At 48.3% G+C, this 17441-nt stretch overlaps 1 protein-coding gene across 1 annotated transcript in view; it reads right to left on the bottom strand.

Annotated features, from left to right (window-relative positions):
• col2a1a (collagen, type II, alpha 1a) overlaps positions 1-17441 on the bottom strand; it is a 150309-nt gene that overhangs the window by 109162 nt on the left and 23706 nt on the right. Inside the window, exons 4-8 of the mRNA XM_085972645.1 lie at positions 7478-7510; positions 5515-5547; positions 5353-5406; positions 4958-5059; positions 2591-2668 (exon numbers count right to left, since the gene is read on the bottom strand). Coding sequence (XP_085828771.1) covers positions 2591-2668; positions 4958-5059; positions 5353-5406; positions 5515-5547; positions 7478-7510 — 300 coding nt within the window. The remainder of the gene's footprint in view (positions 1-2590; positions 2669-4957; positions 5060-5352; positions 5407-5514; positions 5548-7477; positions 7511-17441) is intronic.

Here is a 17441-nt window from a genome sequence, read left to right as displayed (position 1 = left end):
ATCGTATCCCATGATCCCAGTGGGACATTGCTGTAACCCTATCTTGGATCCCCTCTCACTTCAAACCTAGCTCCCTTCTGGGAGTTTTAGATTGCTAAAGTTATACTTATCAGAAAGTGTTATATAGAGTGAAACACCAAAGATTAATAAAAAGTTGTAATTGATGGGAAAGACAAGAGACTTATTAGGAATAACACAGAGTCAGAGTTGGTAACGGCTTAAGAAAATGGACAATGATCAGAAGTGGAGCCAGATTAGGATGCGTTTCATATATTCTGATTTGGTTATAATCGGCAGACTGGAGGACTTCAAGTTGGGTTCAATATCAATGGAAACCAGACAACCTGATGAATGCTGATACAGTACTGATGGCAGGTACAAAATGGAGATTACAAGAGGTCCTTCAGAATATAAATTAGACGAGTTTAAATGTGGATTGAAAATAAAAGCTAAAGACTGTCAATAGTGAAGAAAGGTGACCTCCCAAAAATTGACCGATGAGTGATTAGTATAGAAATAGAGCAAGTAGATAAAAAAAAATTAGTTCAGTAAAGGATAGAAATTCCAAAAGAGGCAGTTGGTTACTTGAAGGAATTTCTGTGTAACTGGAAGTAGAGTGTGTGGAGAGTTTCTGTTTTGGGTGCAATCGGCGATCCGGGTGCAAATTGTGCTAGTTTTGAGAAGTGTTTTTTTTGCTCAGGTTTCTGCTGAAACTCATTTGCATATTGCCAAACATAAAATCTGCCATGAACCAGTGCAATCAGGCAGTGTTTTAGAATGTAATTTTTTTAAACTGTGAGTAACCCAATTTTAAATAACTGAAATTGACTTTAAAATACTTTACAGAACCATTTGCTAGTTACATTGGTGTACAGTGGTTAGTTTCTTAGTAAATTAAAAATAATAATATTTAAAAGCTTTTAAAAGGTGACTATTAGTGTCCTTGCACTTAAAAAAAAGCTTAATTTTAAGAGCCTCCTGGAAGGCCCGCAAACGAGCACAATTAGTTGAAACTCGCAATGGTGATTATTGGTGATTAATGCGATCTGGGGGTATGGCCAGTTTTGTGGCGGGACTGGCTTCTATCACGATGTTTTTTTAAACTAACGCAAAAGATCACGGAAACTTGGGTTGTGCTGAATGTAATTTGCATTTGAAATTCCTCGATCTTTTGCGCTGGTTTGGCCGATTGTGGGTGAATTGTGCTGAAAAGAACCAGTGCAACGGAAACTCCAGACCCTTGTGTTATATGTGGCCAAAAGCACAGTACAGATATGAAAATTGGAGCTTGTATAGTGATGTAAGAAGACTGAATATGTTTGAACTCTGGACTACAGATCGAGATGGAAAACTGGCTGGTCTAATGAGAGGGTTCTTCCATTGGCACTGGAAGAGGGAGAAGTGACAAGGCTGAGTATGATGAGTGACTACAAGGAAATCTGTTGGGTTGTTACTGCCTGGTAAAGTTGAAGGCAATAAAATGTGGTTAGGTGATGTAATGGAATGGGCAGGTGTAATAGAAGGGGCTGATACAATCCACTGAATAGTGACTGGAAAGTATGGACACAGACCTGCAGAGTGGGGAGGGCACAGCGAAAGTACCTGATGGATGTGTGTGGATGACTATGTGGGTACAGGGAGTTATAGATAGTGTAGTGTATGTACCCGTCTACCTTTAAGAGAACTATTGTATGTAACCGTTCACCTTTAAGAGAACTATTTTAGGTGTGGCACTACTTTGTTTGGCTTCTGTATACTGTAATACCGACGGTGACCACACCAGTATATAAGTGTTGTGTCAGGATTTATTGGGCAGATTCGCCCTGACCTTCGAATAGTAAAGTCCTGTTTTAAGTTACTCTGGTAGTCTGTGTATTAATTAACTAAACAACCCACAGACTTTACAGATAGGTGTATGTGGATGGGGATGTGGGTATAGATAGATATGGAAGGCTATTTATGGAGGGGTAGATATGGGGACTGTGTATGGAGGGGTAGATATGGAGGGCTATGTGTGTAATAATGGTATATATGGGGACTGTGTATGGAGGGGTAGATATGGAGGGCTATGTGTGTAATAATGGTATATATGGGGACTGTGTATGGAGGGGTAGATATGGAGGGCTATGTGTGTAATAATGGTATATATGGGGACTGTGTATGGAGGGGTAGATATGGAGGGCTATGTGTGTAATAATGGTATATATGGGGACTGTGTATGGAGGGGTAGATATGGAGGGCTATGTGTGTAATAATGGTATATATAGGAACTGTGTATGGAGGGGTAGATATGGAGGGCTATGTGTGTAATAATGGTATATATAGGAACTGTGTATGGAGGGGTAGATATGAGGGATAGGAATGGAGGGATACATACAAAGGGCTATGTATGGGTGCTAATTTAACACTGCATGCATCATATCCTTATACAAGTATAGTTGGATTTAGATATTTAGCCTTAAATGCATGCCATTGTTTAATGTTTAATTAAACCTGTTTATTTCATTACAATCATTGGTGACCAAAGGTGTCAGGTGTGTACGGTTTTTCCACGCTTGGAATATTGCTGGAAAATAAAAGCCTTTCTTACCATTGGTCCTTGCATGACACCCAGCTGAGCACCTCCTGCTTTCTCATCGAACCCTTGTGCCATCTGAGAAGCAAAGTTCTGTTGAAGTAAAAAAAAAGGTTAAATTAACTGTAACTGTGCTTCACTGTCTCAATATATGTCATCTGTTGCAGAAACACCAGCGAGAAGGAAAACTTACGTCCACATGCATAATATCATAGCAATGTCACAAAGCCTCAACTCATTATCTTGGGCTTTATTAGGGCACTGGGTGATCTTGTGGGTTAGCATTTCATCATCTAATCTCTGGAGACCTGGCTTCAAATCCAGACAGTAGGGACAACAATCTCCTCTCTCTGTTGGGCCTGACCTGAAATGTGTTTGTGCAGTCCCAATCCAGTTATTTGTGGGTGTGGGCCTGCAGTACAAAGCAATCCCTAAATTGGTCGAAATTGGCAATCTCACCACAGGAAGTGAAACGTGGGAAACTGAGGCTGAGGTACATTGTTGGGGCAGAACCGAGGGAGGTTTTATTTTATTTAGTTGAAAACAACAACTAATTAGATAACAACCAGTCATGTGATCAGATAACCATCTCTTCTCATGGCTGACTGTTACCTTACTCCTGCCCTCGACACCCATCAGTTATACAGTCAGGATTATGAGTTATTTAACCCCCCCCCCCACACTGTTGCTGACATATTTTCTAAGTATGTGTCACAATCACAGACAATTTGTGGCATTATCCCTCACAATAACAATCCCACAATAAAAATCAAATTCTTATTTGATTTCTTGCATTCTTAAATGCTCTAAATTGGCCTTCTTAGGGAGTTTCTCCCACTGTCCCAGCAAACTTTCTTCCCTCGACCTACACCGTCAAAAGCAGATAACTGGCTCCATGTCCTATTGCTGTTTGCGGGATCTCGTGTGCAAAACAGCTGATGTCTCTGCCTACATTCGAACAGTCGCTGCACTTAAGTATTTTGAAACGTGTCTGAGAAACCTGATATAAATGCAAGCCTGCCTGTCTGTCTTTCTTTTGGATCCAATTGTTTCTTTAACACATTTAGACTGTCTACTTCAATGGTCAAATCTAAGCAACTTGTTCTTTGAGATTATTGATGTACAGAGAGAATTTGTGCACAAAAATGTATAACTAACTCTGCTGTCTCTTTTTAAGGCTGTCACTGGCTCAGCTAATTCATATTTCTATAAATAACATTTCTTAGTTATTTTACCAAGAAAAGTAGTAATGCAAGTCTTTGTGCACCACTGAACTTTCACTTTTCACACTTAATATTGACAGCAATGAATCGTGTAGAATTCTACTGTTGACCAGTCAGGACTGATACTCCCTGATACTTTGCATTCATCTGAGTGGAAATTCTGGGGAATTGTTTAATTTGTTTACTGGTGCATTTGTTTGTTCAAAAAGAACTCGGAACCAAATTGGACAACTTTGATAATTTTGGTTCGAGGATTACAAATGACATTAAAGGCAAATTCCCATTGGTTGGGAAATGGCTGCCAATCTTCCTGCAGTGCTTCCGTCATGACAACCTCAGTTTGAATTAAAATGGCCATCAAGTGATTAAAAAAAGATCAGGAGACCAGACAGCATGAAAGAAGATTATGTGCCTATCAGACTGATTCCAATCCTACATCCACTGAATCAGATTCAGATATAGAGCTTAGAACTCGACATTGGCTCATGATGTTTTGATGGGTAAATGTATTACCCAGTATGAAACTGAGCCATAAAGATCAGGAAGGTCTCTGGTTCCATCCCCCGGTTGTGCTGAGTTAGCTGATCTCAGCTGGCATAGTAGTAAGTATACTGCAATAGGCCTCACTGTCGCTGGGTTAGGTAGGGGGGAAAATTCTGCCAGGGTTCCAGTTCCTGATCATTATCCAGTGACTCCTGCTGGACAGTGGGCATGTGTGGATATGGGGGTGAGACTCGATTGTGATTCCCTCCGCGTTCAAATAATCTGCTGATAGGAGGTCATGATGTGCAGAAGTTACACCATGTCAGGATGGGACAGGCGTGATGGACCAGCTGGTCTTTGCCTGTCCTTTTTCATATGTATGTATGTTTGTATGTATGTTGGTTCAGGGAGTGCTGAGGCAGTTTCACTCTTACTCAAGGTTACAAGCTGCACTGGACGGCAGAAATACACAAAGCCGCAGACTGGGCTCGGTGGGCAAGTATCCATTTTATTAAAGTCACTGTTTTCGAATTGAAATAAAAATTTTAAAAAGTGATGGTGTAGAGAGAATGGAAAGCTTAAACACAACTGTGATACGATTCAGACTTGAGAAACAGAGGAACTGGGTTGCGCATTGAAGAGCAGGTTAAGCTCCCGTTGGTTCAGTTGTACTTACTCCGCCAAAGTCAGACATGCCAGATGATCCGGGTGGTCCGGGTGGGCCAGGATTGCCAGGGGTTCCAGGTTCGCCATCTCTACCACGGGGACCAGGCACACCCTGAAATCAGACGAAAACATCTCCGAATTAGAAAAGAAAATTCAAATCATGCATAAATCGACAGCAAATGCATCAGAATTTACTATCAACTGGATAAATGCTGCTCTTACACGTACAAAGCATTAAAGTTCGGCTCTCGGTGGTTGTAGTTCTAGAGACACATCTTTTCCCTGACTCCTGTCGCAGTCTATTTACCATGAAGTCTGGGATACTGCAACACATCTTGCTATTTTACCAAAGTTACTACATTGCATGGAACTAGTGACAAACCACAACGTGCTAAGATCACTCACTCCTTCACCCTTCTCTCCACGTGGTCCCCTTGTGCCCTGCTCTCCAGATGGTCCCTAAGAGAAAAGCAAAGCAGAAACGTCACGAGATTCAAAATGCTTCCTAAAATTCCAACAGTAGCCACAACGTTTGGAAGAAGGAACCTGTCAACATGAGACACTCACTTGTGGGCCTGGAGGTCCTCTTGGTCCTACAACCTGGGATAAAGAAAGAAAAAATAAGTAAATATAGAGATTCAATACTTGGAATCTTATCAATTCTGATGGATTAGTATTTCAGCAGTAAGTATAACCTTTAAAAAAAATTCAAACTTTCAAATACTTAAGTTCGACATGAATGATTAATATTAAAAGGATAATTATTCAAAGGCACTGGTTGAATTTTCGGCACCTTTATGTAGACCCCTTTAGTCAGTGTACTAATGTGATAAATGCCGATGCAGATACTGAAACCATAGCCCTGATATTCTTATTACATTCGTGTGAGTTAATACAAGCAGGTATAGACGAGATGTATCCCAGGCTGCTGTGTGAGGCAAGGGAGGAGATTGCAGGGGCTCTGACACAAATTTTCAGAATCTCTCTGTCCACAGGGGATGTGCCAGAGGACTGGAGGACAGATAACGTAGTACCATTATTCAAGAAGGGTAGTAGGGATAAACCAGGGAATTACAGGCCAGTGAGCCTAACATCAGTGGTAGGGAAATTATTGGAAAAAATTCTGAGGGACAGAATTAGTCTCCACTTGGAGAGGCAAGGATTAATCAGGGATAGTCAGCATGGCTTTGTCAGGGGGAGATCATGTCTAACCAATTTGATTGAATTTTTCAAGGGGGTGACTAGGTGTGTGGATGAGGGTAGTGCAGTTGATGTAGTCTACATGGACTTCAGTAAGGCTTTTGACAAAGTCCCGCATGGGAGACTGGTCAAGAAGGTAAAAGCCCATGGGATCCAGGGCAATTTGGCACATTGGATCCAAAATTGGCTTAGTGGCAGGAGGCAGAGGGTGATGGTCGAAGGTTGTTTTTGTGACTGAAAGCCTGTGTCCAGTGGTGTACCGCAGGGATCGGTGCTGGGTCCCTTGCTGTTTGTAGTGTACATTAATGATTTAGATATGAATGTAGGAGGTATGATCAGTAAGTTCGCAGATGACACGAAAATTGGTGGAGTGGTAAATAGCGAGGAGGGAAGCCTCAGGCTACAGGACGATATAGATGGGTTGGTCAGATGGGCAGAACAGTGGCAAATGGAATTTAACCCTGAAAAGTGAGAGGCGATGCATTTTAGGAGGACTAACAAGGCAAGGGAAGACACAATGAATGGTAGGACCCTAGGAAGGACAGAGGATCAGAGGGACCTTGGTGTGCATGTACATAGATCCCTGAAGGCAGCAGGACAGGTTGATAAGGTGGTTAAAAAGGCATATGGGATACTTGCCTTCATTAGCCGAGGCATAGAATATAAGAGCAGGGAGGTTATGATGGAGCTGTACAAAACGCTAGTTAGGCCACAGCTGGAATACTGTGTGCAGTTCTGGTCGCCACACTATAGGAAGGATGTGATTGCATTGGAGAGGGTGCAGAGGAGATTCACCAGGATGTTACCTAGGGCTGGAGCGCTTCAGCTATGAAGAGAGACTGGACAGGCTGGGGTTGTTTTCCTTAGAGCAGAGAAGGCTGAGGGGGTACCTGATTGAGGTGCACAAAATTATGAGGGGCATAGATAGGGTAGATAGAAAGGAACTTTTCCCCTTAGTAGAGGGGTCAATAACCAAGGGGCATAGTTTCAAGGTAAGGGGCAGGAGGTTTAGAGGGGATTTGAGGAAAAACTTTTTCACCCAGAGGGTGGTTGGAATCTGGAACTCACTGCCTGAAAGGGTGGTAGAGGCAGGAACCCTCACAACATTCAAGAAGTATTTAGATGAGCACTTGAAACGCCACTGCATACAAGGCTACGGACCAAGTGCTGGAAAATGGGATTAGAATAGACAGGGCTTGATGGCTGGCGTGGGCACGATGGGCCGAAGGGCCTCTTTCTGTGCTGTATAACTCTATGAGGTGGGGCTCACAGTTAAGCAGAAAAGTTAACAGAATTTTCAATGATATTAAAAAGCATGAATATAACTTACATCTTTAATGTCCCCTGGTTCACCTTTCTGTCCCTAAATTTATTTGAAAAAAGAAAAGGACATTAATACTTAAACTGATGAGTGGAAACAGTGTGAAACATCTTAGAGCTTAATTCCTTGTGTGCAATAAACAGTATGCATGTGTGTTTTTAAGCGCACCGTGTAAAAGTTTATATATTGGAGCAATTGTCCATTTTAATGTATTTACAGGAGCATGCAGTCTCTTGGCATTAAGTGTGCATATTGGAACAGCAATGGTAAACATTTCAGGGTCAGGATGACGGGAGGGGACAAGGTTATCTACGTTTCTGCAGGGGGCTGTCGGAGTGGGTATTGTACTTTCCTTTTCAAAAATACAGATGGCTAAACTCAGGTAATGTTTGTAACTATACTCAGCAAATGATCAGTGATTGGTACTCAGGGCAGTTTCAGGAACTGCACACAAGGGAATGTCAGTGACTGTATTCGGTGCAGTCCCTGTGACAGTACTCACGGTGCAGACTTGTGACTGTACTCAGGGCAGGATCAGTGACTGTAGACAGGACAGGGTCAGTGACTGCAGACAGGACAGGGTCAGTGACTGTAGACAGGACAGGGTCAGTGACTGTAGACAGGACAGGGTCAGTGACTGAAGACAGGACAGGGTCAGTGACTGAAGACAGGACAGGGTCAGTGACTGAAGACAGGACAGGGTCAGTGAGTGTTGACAGGACAGGGTCAGTGACTGCAGACAGGACAGGGTCAATGACAGTAGACAGGGTCAGTGACTGTAGACAGGACAGGGTCAGTGACTGTAGACTGGACAGGGTCAGTGACTGTAGACAGGACAGGCTCAGTGACTGTAGACAGGACAGGGTCAGTGGCTGTAGATAGGGCAGGGTCAGTGAATGTAGACAGGACAGGGTCAGTGACTGTAGACAGGACAGGGTCTGTGACTGTAGACAGGACAGTGTCAGTGACTGTAGACAGGACAGGGACAGTGACTGCAGACAGGGCAGGATCAGTGACTGTAGACAGGACTGGGTCAGTGACTGTAGACAGGACAGGGTCAGTGACTGCAGACAGGACAGGGTCAGTGACTGTAGCAGGGCAGGGTCAGTGACTGTAGACAGGACAGGGTCAGTGACTGTAGACAGGACAGGGTCAGTGACTGTAGACTGGACAGGGTCAGTGACTGTAGACAGGACAGGGTCAGTGACTGTAGATAGGACAGGCTCAGTGACTGTAGACAGGACAGGGTCAGTGGCTGTAGATAGGGCAGGGTCAGTGAATGTAGACAGGACAGGGTCAGTGACTGTAGACAGGACAGGGTCAGTGACTGTAGACAGGACAGTGTCAGTGACTGTAGACAGGACAGGGACAGTGACTGCAGACAGGGCAGGATCAGTGACTGTAGACAGGACTGGGTCAGTGACTGTAGACAGGACAGGGTCAGTGACTGCAGACAGGACAGGGTCAGTGACTGTAGCAGGGCAGGGTCAGTGACTGTAGACAGGACAGGGTCAGTGACTGTAGACAGGACAGGGTCAGTGACTGTAGACAGGACAGGGTCAGTGACTGTAGACAGGACAGGGTCAGTGACTGTAGACAGGACAGGGTCAGTGACTGTAGACAGGACAGGGTCAGTGACTGAAGACAGGACAGGGTCAGTAACTGTAGACAGGACAGGGTCAGTGACTGTAGACAGGACAGGGTCAGTGACTGTAGAAAGGACGGTGTCAGTGATTGTAGACAGGAGAGGGTCAGTGAATGTAAATAGGACAGGGTCAGTGGCTGTAGACAGGAGAGGGTCAGTGACTGTAGATAGGACAGGGTCAGTGACTGAAGACAGGACAGGGTCAGTGAGTGTAGACAGGACAGGGTCAGTGACTGTAGATAGGACAGGGTCAGTGACTGTTGACAGGACAGAGTCAGTGACTGTAGACAGGCCAGGGACAGTGACTGTAGACAGGACAGGTTCAGTGACTGTAGACAGGAGAGTGACTGTACACAGGACAGGGTCAGTGACTGTAGACAGGACAGTGTCAGTGACTGCAGACAGGACAGGGAAAGTGACTGTAGACAGGGCAGGATCAGTGACTGTAGACAGGACAGGGTCAGTGACTGCAGACAGGACAGGGTCAGTGACTGCAGACAGGACAGGGTCAGTGACTGTAGACAGGACAGGGTCAGTGACTGTAGACAGGACAGGGTCAGTGACTGAAGACAGGACATGGTCAGTGACTGTAGACAGGACAGGGTCAGTGACTGTAGACAGGACAGGGTCAGAGAATGTAGATAGGACAGGGTCAGTTGCTGTAGGCAGGAGAGGGTCAGTGACTGTAGATAGGACAGGGTCAGTGACTGAAGACAGGACAGGGTCAGTGAGTGTAGACAGGACAGGGTCAGTGACTGCAGACAGGACAGGGTCAATGACAGTAGACAGGGTCAGTGACTGTAGACAGGACAGGGTCAGTGGCTGTAGACAGGGCAGGATCAGTGACTGTAGACAGGACAGTGTCAGTGACTGTAGACAGGACAGGGTCAGTGACTGAAGACAGGACATGGTCAGTGACTGTAGACAGGGCAGGATCAGTGACTGTAGACAGGACAGTGTCAGTGACTGTAGACAGGACAGGGACAGTGACTGCAGACAGGGCAGAATCAGTGACTGTAGACAGGACTGGGTCAGTGACTGTAGACAGGACAGGGTCAGTGACTGCAGACAGGACAGGGTCAGTGACTGTAGCAGGGCAGGGTCAGTGACTGTAGACAGGACAGGGTCAGTGACTGTAGACAGGACAGGGTCAGTGACTGTAGACAGGAGAGGGTCAGTGACTGTAGACAGGACAGGGTCACTGACTGTAGACAGGACAGGGTCAGTGACTGTAGACAGGACAGGGTCAGTGACTGTAGACAGGACAGGGTCAGTGACTGAAGACAGGACAGGGTCAGTGACTGTCGACAGGACAGGGTCAGTGACGGTAGACAGGACAGGGTCAGTGACTGTAGAAAGGACAGTGTCAGTGATTGTAGACAGGAGAGGGTCAGTGAATGTAAATAGGACAGGGTCAGTGGCTGTAGACAGGAGAGGGTCAGTGACTGTAGATAGGACAGGGTCAGTGACTGAAGACAGGACAGGGTCAGTGAGTGTAGACAGGACAGGGTCAGTGACTGAAGACAGGACAGGTCAGTGACTGTAGACAGGACAGGATCAGTGACTGTCGACAGGACAGGGTCAGTGACTGTTGACAGGACAGAGTCAGTGACTGTAGACAGGCCAGGGACAGTGACTGTAGACAGGACAGGTTCAGTGACTGTAGACAGGAGAGTGACTGTAGACAGAACAGGGTCAGTGACTGTAGACAGGACAGTGTCAGTGACTGCAGACAGGACAGGTTCAGTGACTGTAGAAAGGACAGGGTCAGTGAGTGTAGACAGTACAGCGTCAATGACTGTAGACAGGACAGGGTCAGTGAGTGTAGGCAGGACAGCGTCAATGACTGTAGACAGGACAGGGCCAGTGAGTGTAGACAGGACAGGGTCAGTGACTGTAGAAAGGAAGGAGGCAATGTCTGTAGACAGGAGAGGGTCAGTGACTGGAGACAGGACAGTGTCAGTGACTGTAGACAGGACAGGGACAGTGACTGTAGACAGGACAGGGTCAGTGACTGTAGACTGGACAGTGTCAGTGACTGTAGACAGGACAGGCTCAGTGACTGTAGACAGGACAGTGTCAGTGACTGTAGACAGGACAGGGAAAGTGACTGTCGACAGGGCAGGATCAGTGACTGTAGACAGGACAGGGTCAGTGACTGCAGACAGGACAGGGTCAGTGACTGCAGACAGGACAGGGTCAGTGACGGTAGACAGGACAGGGTCAGTGACTGTAGACAGGACAGGGTCAGTGACTGAAGACAGGACATGGTCAGTCACTGTAGACAGGACAGGGTCAGTGACTGTAGACAGGACAGGGTCAGAGAATGTAGATAGGACAGGGTCAGTTGCTGTAGGCAGGAGAGGGTCAGTGACTGTAGATAGGACAGGGTCAGTGACTGAAGACAGGACAGGGTCAGTGAGTGTAGACAGGACAGGGTCAGTGACTGCAGACAGGACAGGGTCAATGACAGTAGACAGGGTCAGTGACTGTAGACAGGACAGGGTCAGTGGCTGTAGACAGGGCAGGATCAGTGACTGTAGACAGGACAGTGTCAGTGACTGTAGACAGGACAGGGTCAGTGACTGAAGACAGGACATGGTCAGTGACTGTAGACAGGGCAGGATCAGTGACTGTAGACAGGACAGTGTCAGTGACTGTAGACAGGACAGGGACAGTGACTGCAGACAGGGCAGGATCAGTGACTGTAGACAGGACTGGGTCAGTGACTGTAGACAGGACAGGGTCAGTGACTGCAGACAGGACAGGGTCAGTGACTGTAGCAGGGCAGGGTCAGTGACTGTAGACAGGACAGGGTCAGTGACTGTAGACAGGACAGGGTCAGTGACTGTAGACAGGACAGGGTCAGTGACTGTAGACAGGACAGGGTCACTGACTGTAGACAGGACAGGGTCAGTGACTGTAGACAGGACAGGGTCAGTGACTGTAGACAGGACAGGGTCAGTGACTGAAGACAGGACAGGGTCAGTGACTGTCGACAGGACAGGGTCAGTGACGGTAGACAGGACAGGGTCAGTGACTGTAGAAAGGACAGTGTCAGTGATTGTAGACAGGAGAGGGTCAGTGAATGTAAATAGGACAGGGTCAGTGGCTGTAGACAGGAGAGGGTCAGTGACTGTAGATAGGACAGGGTCAGTGAGTGTAGACAGGACAGGGTCAGTGACTGAAGACAGGACAGGTCAGTGACTGTAGACAGGACAGGATCAGTGACTGTCGACAGGACAGGGTCAGTGACTGTTGACAGGACAGAGTCAGTGACTGTAGACAGGCCAGGGACAGTGACTGTAGACAGGACAGGTTCAGTGACTGTAGACAGGAGAGTGACTGTAGACAGAACAGGGTCAGTGACTGTAGACAGGACAGTGTCAGTGACTGCAGACAGGACAGGTTCAGTGACTGTAGAAAGGACAGGGTCAGTGAGTGTAGGCAGGACAGCGTCAATGACTGTAGACAGGACAGGGTCAGTGAGTGTAGACAGGACAGGGTCAGTGACTGTAGAAAGGACAGGGTCAATGTCTGTAGACAGGAGAGGGTCAGTGACTGGAGACAGGACAGTGTCAGTGACTGTAGACAGGACAGGGACAGTGACTGTAGACAGGACAGGGTCAGTGACTGTAGACTGGACAGTGTCAGTGACTGTAGAAAGGACAGGGTCAGTGACTGTAGACAGGACAGGGTCAGTGACTGTAGACAGGACAGTGTCAGTGACTGTAGACAGGGCAGGGTCAGTGACTGTAGACAGGACAGGGTCAGTGACTGTAGACAGGACAGTGTCAGTGACTGTAGACAGGACAGGGTCAGTGGCTGTAGACAGGAGAGAGTCAGTGACTGTAGATAGGACAGGGTCAGTGACTGAAGACAGGACAGGGTCAGTGAGTGTATGCAGGACAGGGTCAGTGACTGCAGACAGGACAGGGTCAATGACAGTAGACAGGGTCAGTGACTGTAGACAGGGCAGGGTCAGTGACTGCAGACAGGACAGGGTCAGTGACTGTAGCAGGGCAGGGTCAGTGACTGTAGACAGGACAGGGTCAGTGACTGTAGACAGGACAAGGTCAGTGACTGAAGACAGGACAGGGTCAGTGACTGTAGACAGGACAGGGTCAGTGACTGTAGACAGGACATGGTCAGTGACTGTAGAAAGGACAGTGTCAGTGATTGTAGACAGGAGAGGGTCAGTGAATGTAAATAGGACAGGGTCAGTGGCTGTAGACAGGAGAGGGTCAGTGACTGTAGATAGGACAGGGTCAGTGACTGAAGACAGGACAGGGTCAGTGAGTGTAGACAGGACAGGGTCAGTGACTGAAGACAGGACAGGGTCAGTGACTGTAGACAGGACAGGGTCAGTGACTGTAGAAACGACAGGGTCAGTGACTGTAGACAGGACGGGGTCAGTGACTGTAGACAGGACAGGGTCAGTGAGTGTAGACAGGACAGGGTCAGTGACTGTAGACAGGACAGGGTCAGTGACTGTAGACAGGACAGAGTCAGTGACTGTAGACAGGACAGGGTCAGTGACTGTAGACAGGACAGGGTCAGTGAGTGTAGACAGGACAGGGTCCGTGACTGTAGACAGGACAGGGACAGTGACTGTAGACAGGGCAGGGACAGTGACTGTAGACAGGACAGGGGCAGTGACTGTGGACAGGACAGGGGCAGTGACTGTAGACAGGACAGGGTCAATGAGTGGAGACCGAACAGGGTTAGTGACTGTCGACAGGACAGGGTCAGTGACTGTAGACAGGACAGCGTCAGTGGCTGTAGACAGGACAGGGTCAGTGACTGTAGACAGGACAGGGTCAGTGAGTGTAGACAGAACAGGGTCAGTGACTGTAGACAAGACAGGGTCAGTGACTGCAGACAGGACAGGGTCAGTGACTGCTGACAGGACAGGGTCAGTGACTGCAGACAGGACAGGGGCAGTGACTGTAGACAGGACAGGGTCAGTGACTGTGGACAGGACTGGGTCAGTGACTGTGGACAGGACAGGGTCAGTGACTGTAGACAGGACAGGGACAGTGACTGTCGGCAGGAGAGGGTCAGTGACTGTAGACAGGACAGGGTCAGTGACTGTAGACAGGAGAGGGTCAGTGAATGTAGACAGGACAGGGTCAGTGACTGTAGACAGGACAGGGACAGTGACTGTAGACAGGACAGGGTCAGTGAGTGTAGACAGGACAGGGTCAGTGACTGTAGACAGGACAGGGCCAGTGATTGTCGACAGGACAGGGTCAGTGACTGTAGACAGGACAGGGTCAGTGACTGTAGACAGGGCAGGGTCAGTGACTGTAGAAAGGACAGTGTCGGAGACTGTAGACAGGATAGGGTCAGTGACTGTAGATAGGACAGTGTCAGTGACTGTAGCCAGGACAGGGTCAGTGACTGTAGCCAGGACAGGGTCAGTGACTGTAGCCAGGACAGGGTCAGTGACTGTAGACAGGACAGGGTCAGTGAGTGTAGACAGGACAGGGTCAGTGACTGTGGACAGGACAGGGGCAGTGACTGTAGACAGGACAGGGTCTGTGATTGTAGACAGGACAGGGTCAGTGACTGTAGACAGGACAGGGTCAGTGAGAGTAGACACGAGAGTGACGGTAGACAGGATAGGGTCAGTGACTGTAGACAGGACAGGGTCAGTGACTGTAGACAGGAGAGTGACTGTAGACAGGACAGTGTCAGTGACTGTAGACAGGACAGGGTCAGTGACTGTAGACAGGACAGGGTCAGTGAGTGTAGACAGGACAGGGTCAGTGACTGTAGACAGGACAGGGTCAGTGAGTGTAGACAGGACAGGGTCAGTGACTGTAGACAGGACAGGGTCAGTGACTGTAGACAGGACAGGGTCAGTGACTGTAGACAGGACAGGGTCAGTGACTGTAGACAGGACAGGGTCAGTGAGTGTAGACAGGACAGGGTCAGTGAGTGTAGACAGGACAGGGTCAGTGACTATAGACAGAACAGAGTCTGTGATTGTAGACAGGACAGGGTCAGTGACTGTAGACAGGAGAGTGACTGTAGACAGGACAGGGTCAGTGACTGTAGACAGGACAGGGTCAGTGACTGTAGACAGGACAGGGTCAGTGACTGTAGGCAGGACAGGGACAGTGACTGTAGACAGGACAGGGTCACTCACTGTAGACACTACAGGGTCAGTGACTGTAGACAGGACAGGGTCAGTGACTGTAGACAGGACAGGGTCAGTGAGTGTAGACAGGACAGGGTCAGTGACTGTAGACAGGACAGGGTCAGTGACTGTAGAAAGGACAGTGTCAGAGACTGTAGACAGGATAGGGTCAGTGACTGTAGATAGGACAGTGTCAGTGACTGTAGCCAGGACAGGGTCAGTGATTGTAGACAGGACAGGGTCAGTGACGGTAGACAGGACAGGGTCAGTGACTGTAGACAGGCCAGGGTCAGTGACTGTAGACAGGACAGGGTCAGTGACTGTAGACAGAACAGGGTCAGTGACTGTAGAAAGGACAGGGTCAGTGACTGTAGACAGGACAGGGTCAGTGACTGTAGACAGGACAGGGTCAGTGACTGTCGGAAGGACAGGATCAGTGACTGTAGACAGGACAGGGTCAGTGAATGTCGGAAGGACAGGATCAGTGACTGTAGACAGGACAGGGTCAGTGACTGTAGACAGGACAGGGTCAGTGACTGTAGAGAGGACAGGTTCAGTGAGTGTAGACAGGACAGGGTCAGTGACTGTAGACAGGACAGGGACAGTGACTGTAGACAGGGCAGGGACAGTGATTGTAGACAGGACAGGGGCAGTGACTGTAGACAGGACAGGGTCAGTGACTGTAGACAGGACAGTGTCAGTGAATGTAGACAGGACAGTGTCAGTGAATGTAGACAGGACAGGGTCAGTGACTGTTGACAGGACAGGGTCAGTGAGTGTAGACAGGACAGGGTCAGTGACTGTTGACAGGACAGGGTCAGTGACTGTAGACAGGACAGTGTCAGTGACTGTAGAAGGGGCAGGGACAGTGACTGTACACAGGACAGGGTCAGTGAGTGTAGACAGGACAGGGTCAGTGACTGTAGACAGGGTCATCGACTGTAGACAGGACAGGGTCAGTGACTGTTGTCAGGGCAGGGTCAGTGACTGTAGACAGGACAGGGTCAGTGACTGTCGACAGGACAGGGTCAGTGACTGTAGACAGGGTCAGTGACTGCAGACAGGACAGGGTCAGTGACTGTCGACAGGACAGGGTCAGTGACTGTAGACAGGACAGGGTCAGTGACTTTAGAAAGGAGAGTGTCAGTGACTGCAGACAGGACAGGGTCAGTGACTGTAGACAGGACAGGGCCAGTGGCTGTAGACAGGACAGGGTCAGTGAGTGTAGACAGAACAGGGTCAGTGACTGTAGACAGGAGAGGGTCAGTGACTGAAGACAGGACAGGGTCAGTGACTGTAGACAGGAGAGGGTCAGTGACTGAAGACAGGACAGGGTCAGTGACTGTAGACAGGAGAGGGTCAGTGACTGAAAACAAGAGAGGGTCAGTGACTGAAGACAGGACAGGGTCAGTGAGTGTAGACAGGAGAGGGTCAGTGACTGTAGACAGGAGAGGGTCAGTGACTGTAGACAGGACAGGGTCAGTGACTGTTGACAGGACAGGGTCAGTGACTGTCGAAAGGACAGGGTCAGTGACTGTAGACAGGGCGGGGTCAGTGACTGTAGACAGGACAGTGTCAGTAACTGTAGATAGGACAGGCTCAGTGACTGTAGACAGGACAGGGTCAGTGAAAGTAGACAGGACAGATTCAGTGACTGTAGACAGGACAGGGTCAGTGACTGTAGACAGGACAGGGTCAGTGAGTGTAGACAGGACAGGGACAGTGACTGTAGACAGGACAGGGACAGTGACTGTAGAAAGGACAGGGGCAGTGACTGTAGACAGGACAGGGTCAATGAGTGTAGACCGAACAGGGTCAGTGACTGCAGACAGGACAGCGTCAGTGGCCGTAGACAGGACAGGTTCAGTGACTGTAGACAGGACAGGGTCAGTGAGTGTAGACAGGACAGGGTCAGTGACTGTAGACAGGACAGGGTCAGTGACTGTAGACTGGACAGGGTCAGTGACTGTAGACAGGACAGGGTCAGTGACTGTAGACAGGACAGGGTCAGTGAATGTAGACAGGATAGGGTCAGTGACTGTAGACAGGACAGGGTCAGTGACTGTAGACAGGACAGGGTCAGTGAATGTAGAAAGGACAGTGTCAGTGACTGTAGACAGGACAGGGTCAGTGACCGTAGACAGGACAGGGTCAGTGACTGTAGACCGGCGAGGGTCAGTGAG

This window comes from Somniosus microcephalus, chromosome 33 (genome assembly GCF_052327205.1).
Source record: "Somniosus microcephalus isolate GS21.2 chromosome 33, FLI_Smic_1.0, whole genome shotgun sequence".
NCBI lineage: Eukaryota > Metazoa > Chordata > Chondrichthyes > Squaliformes > Somniosidae > Somniosus > Somniosus microcephalus.
This window is presented reverse-complemented; position numbering and strand designations above follow the sequence as displayed.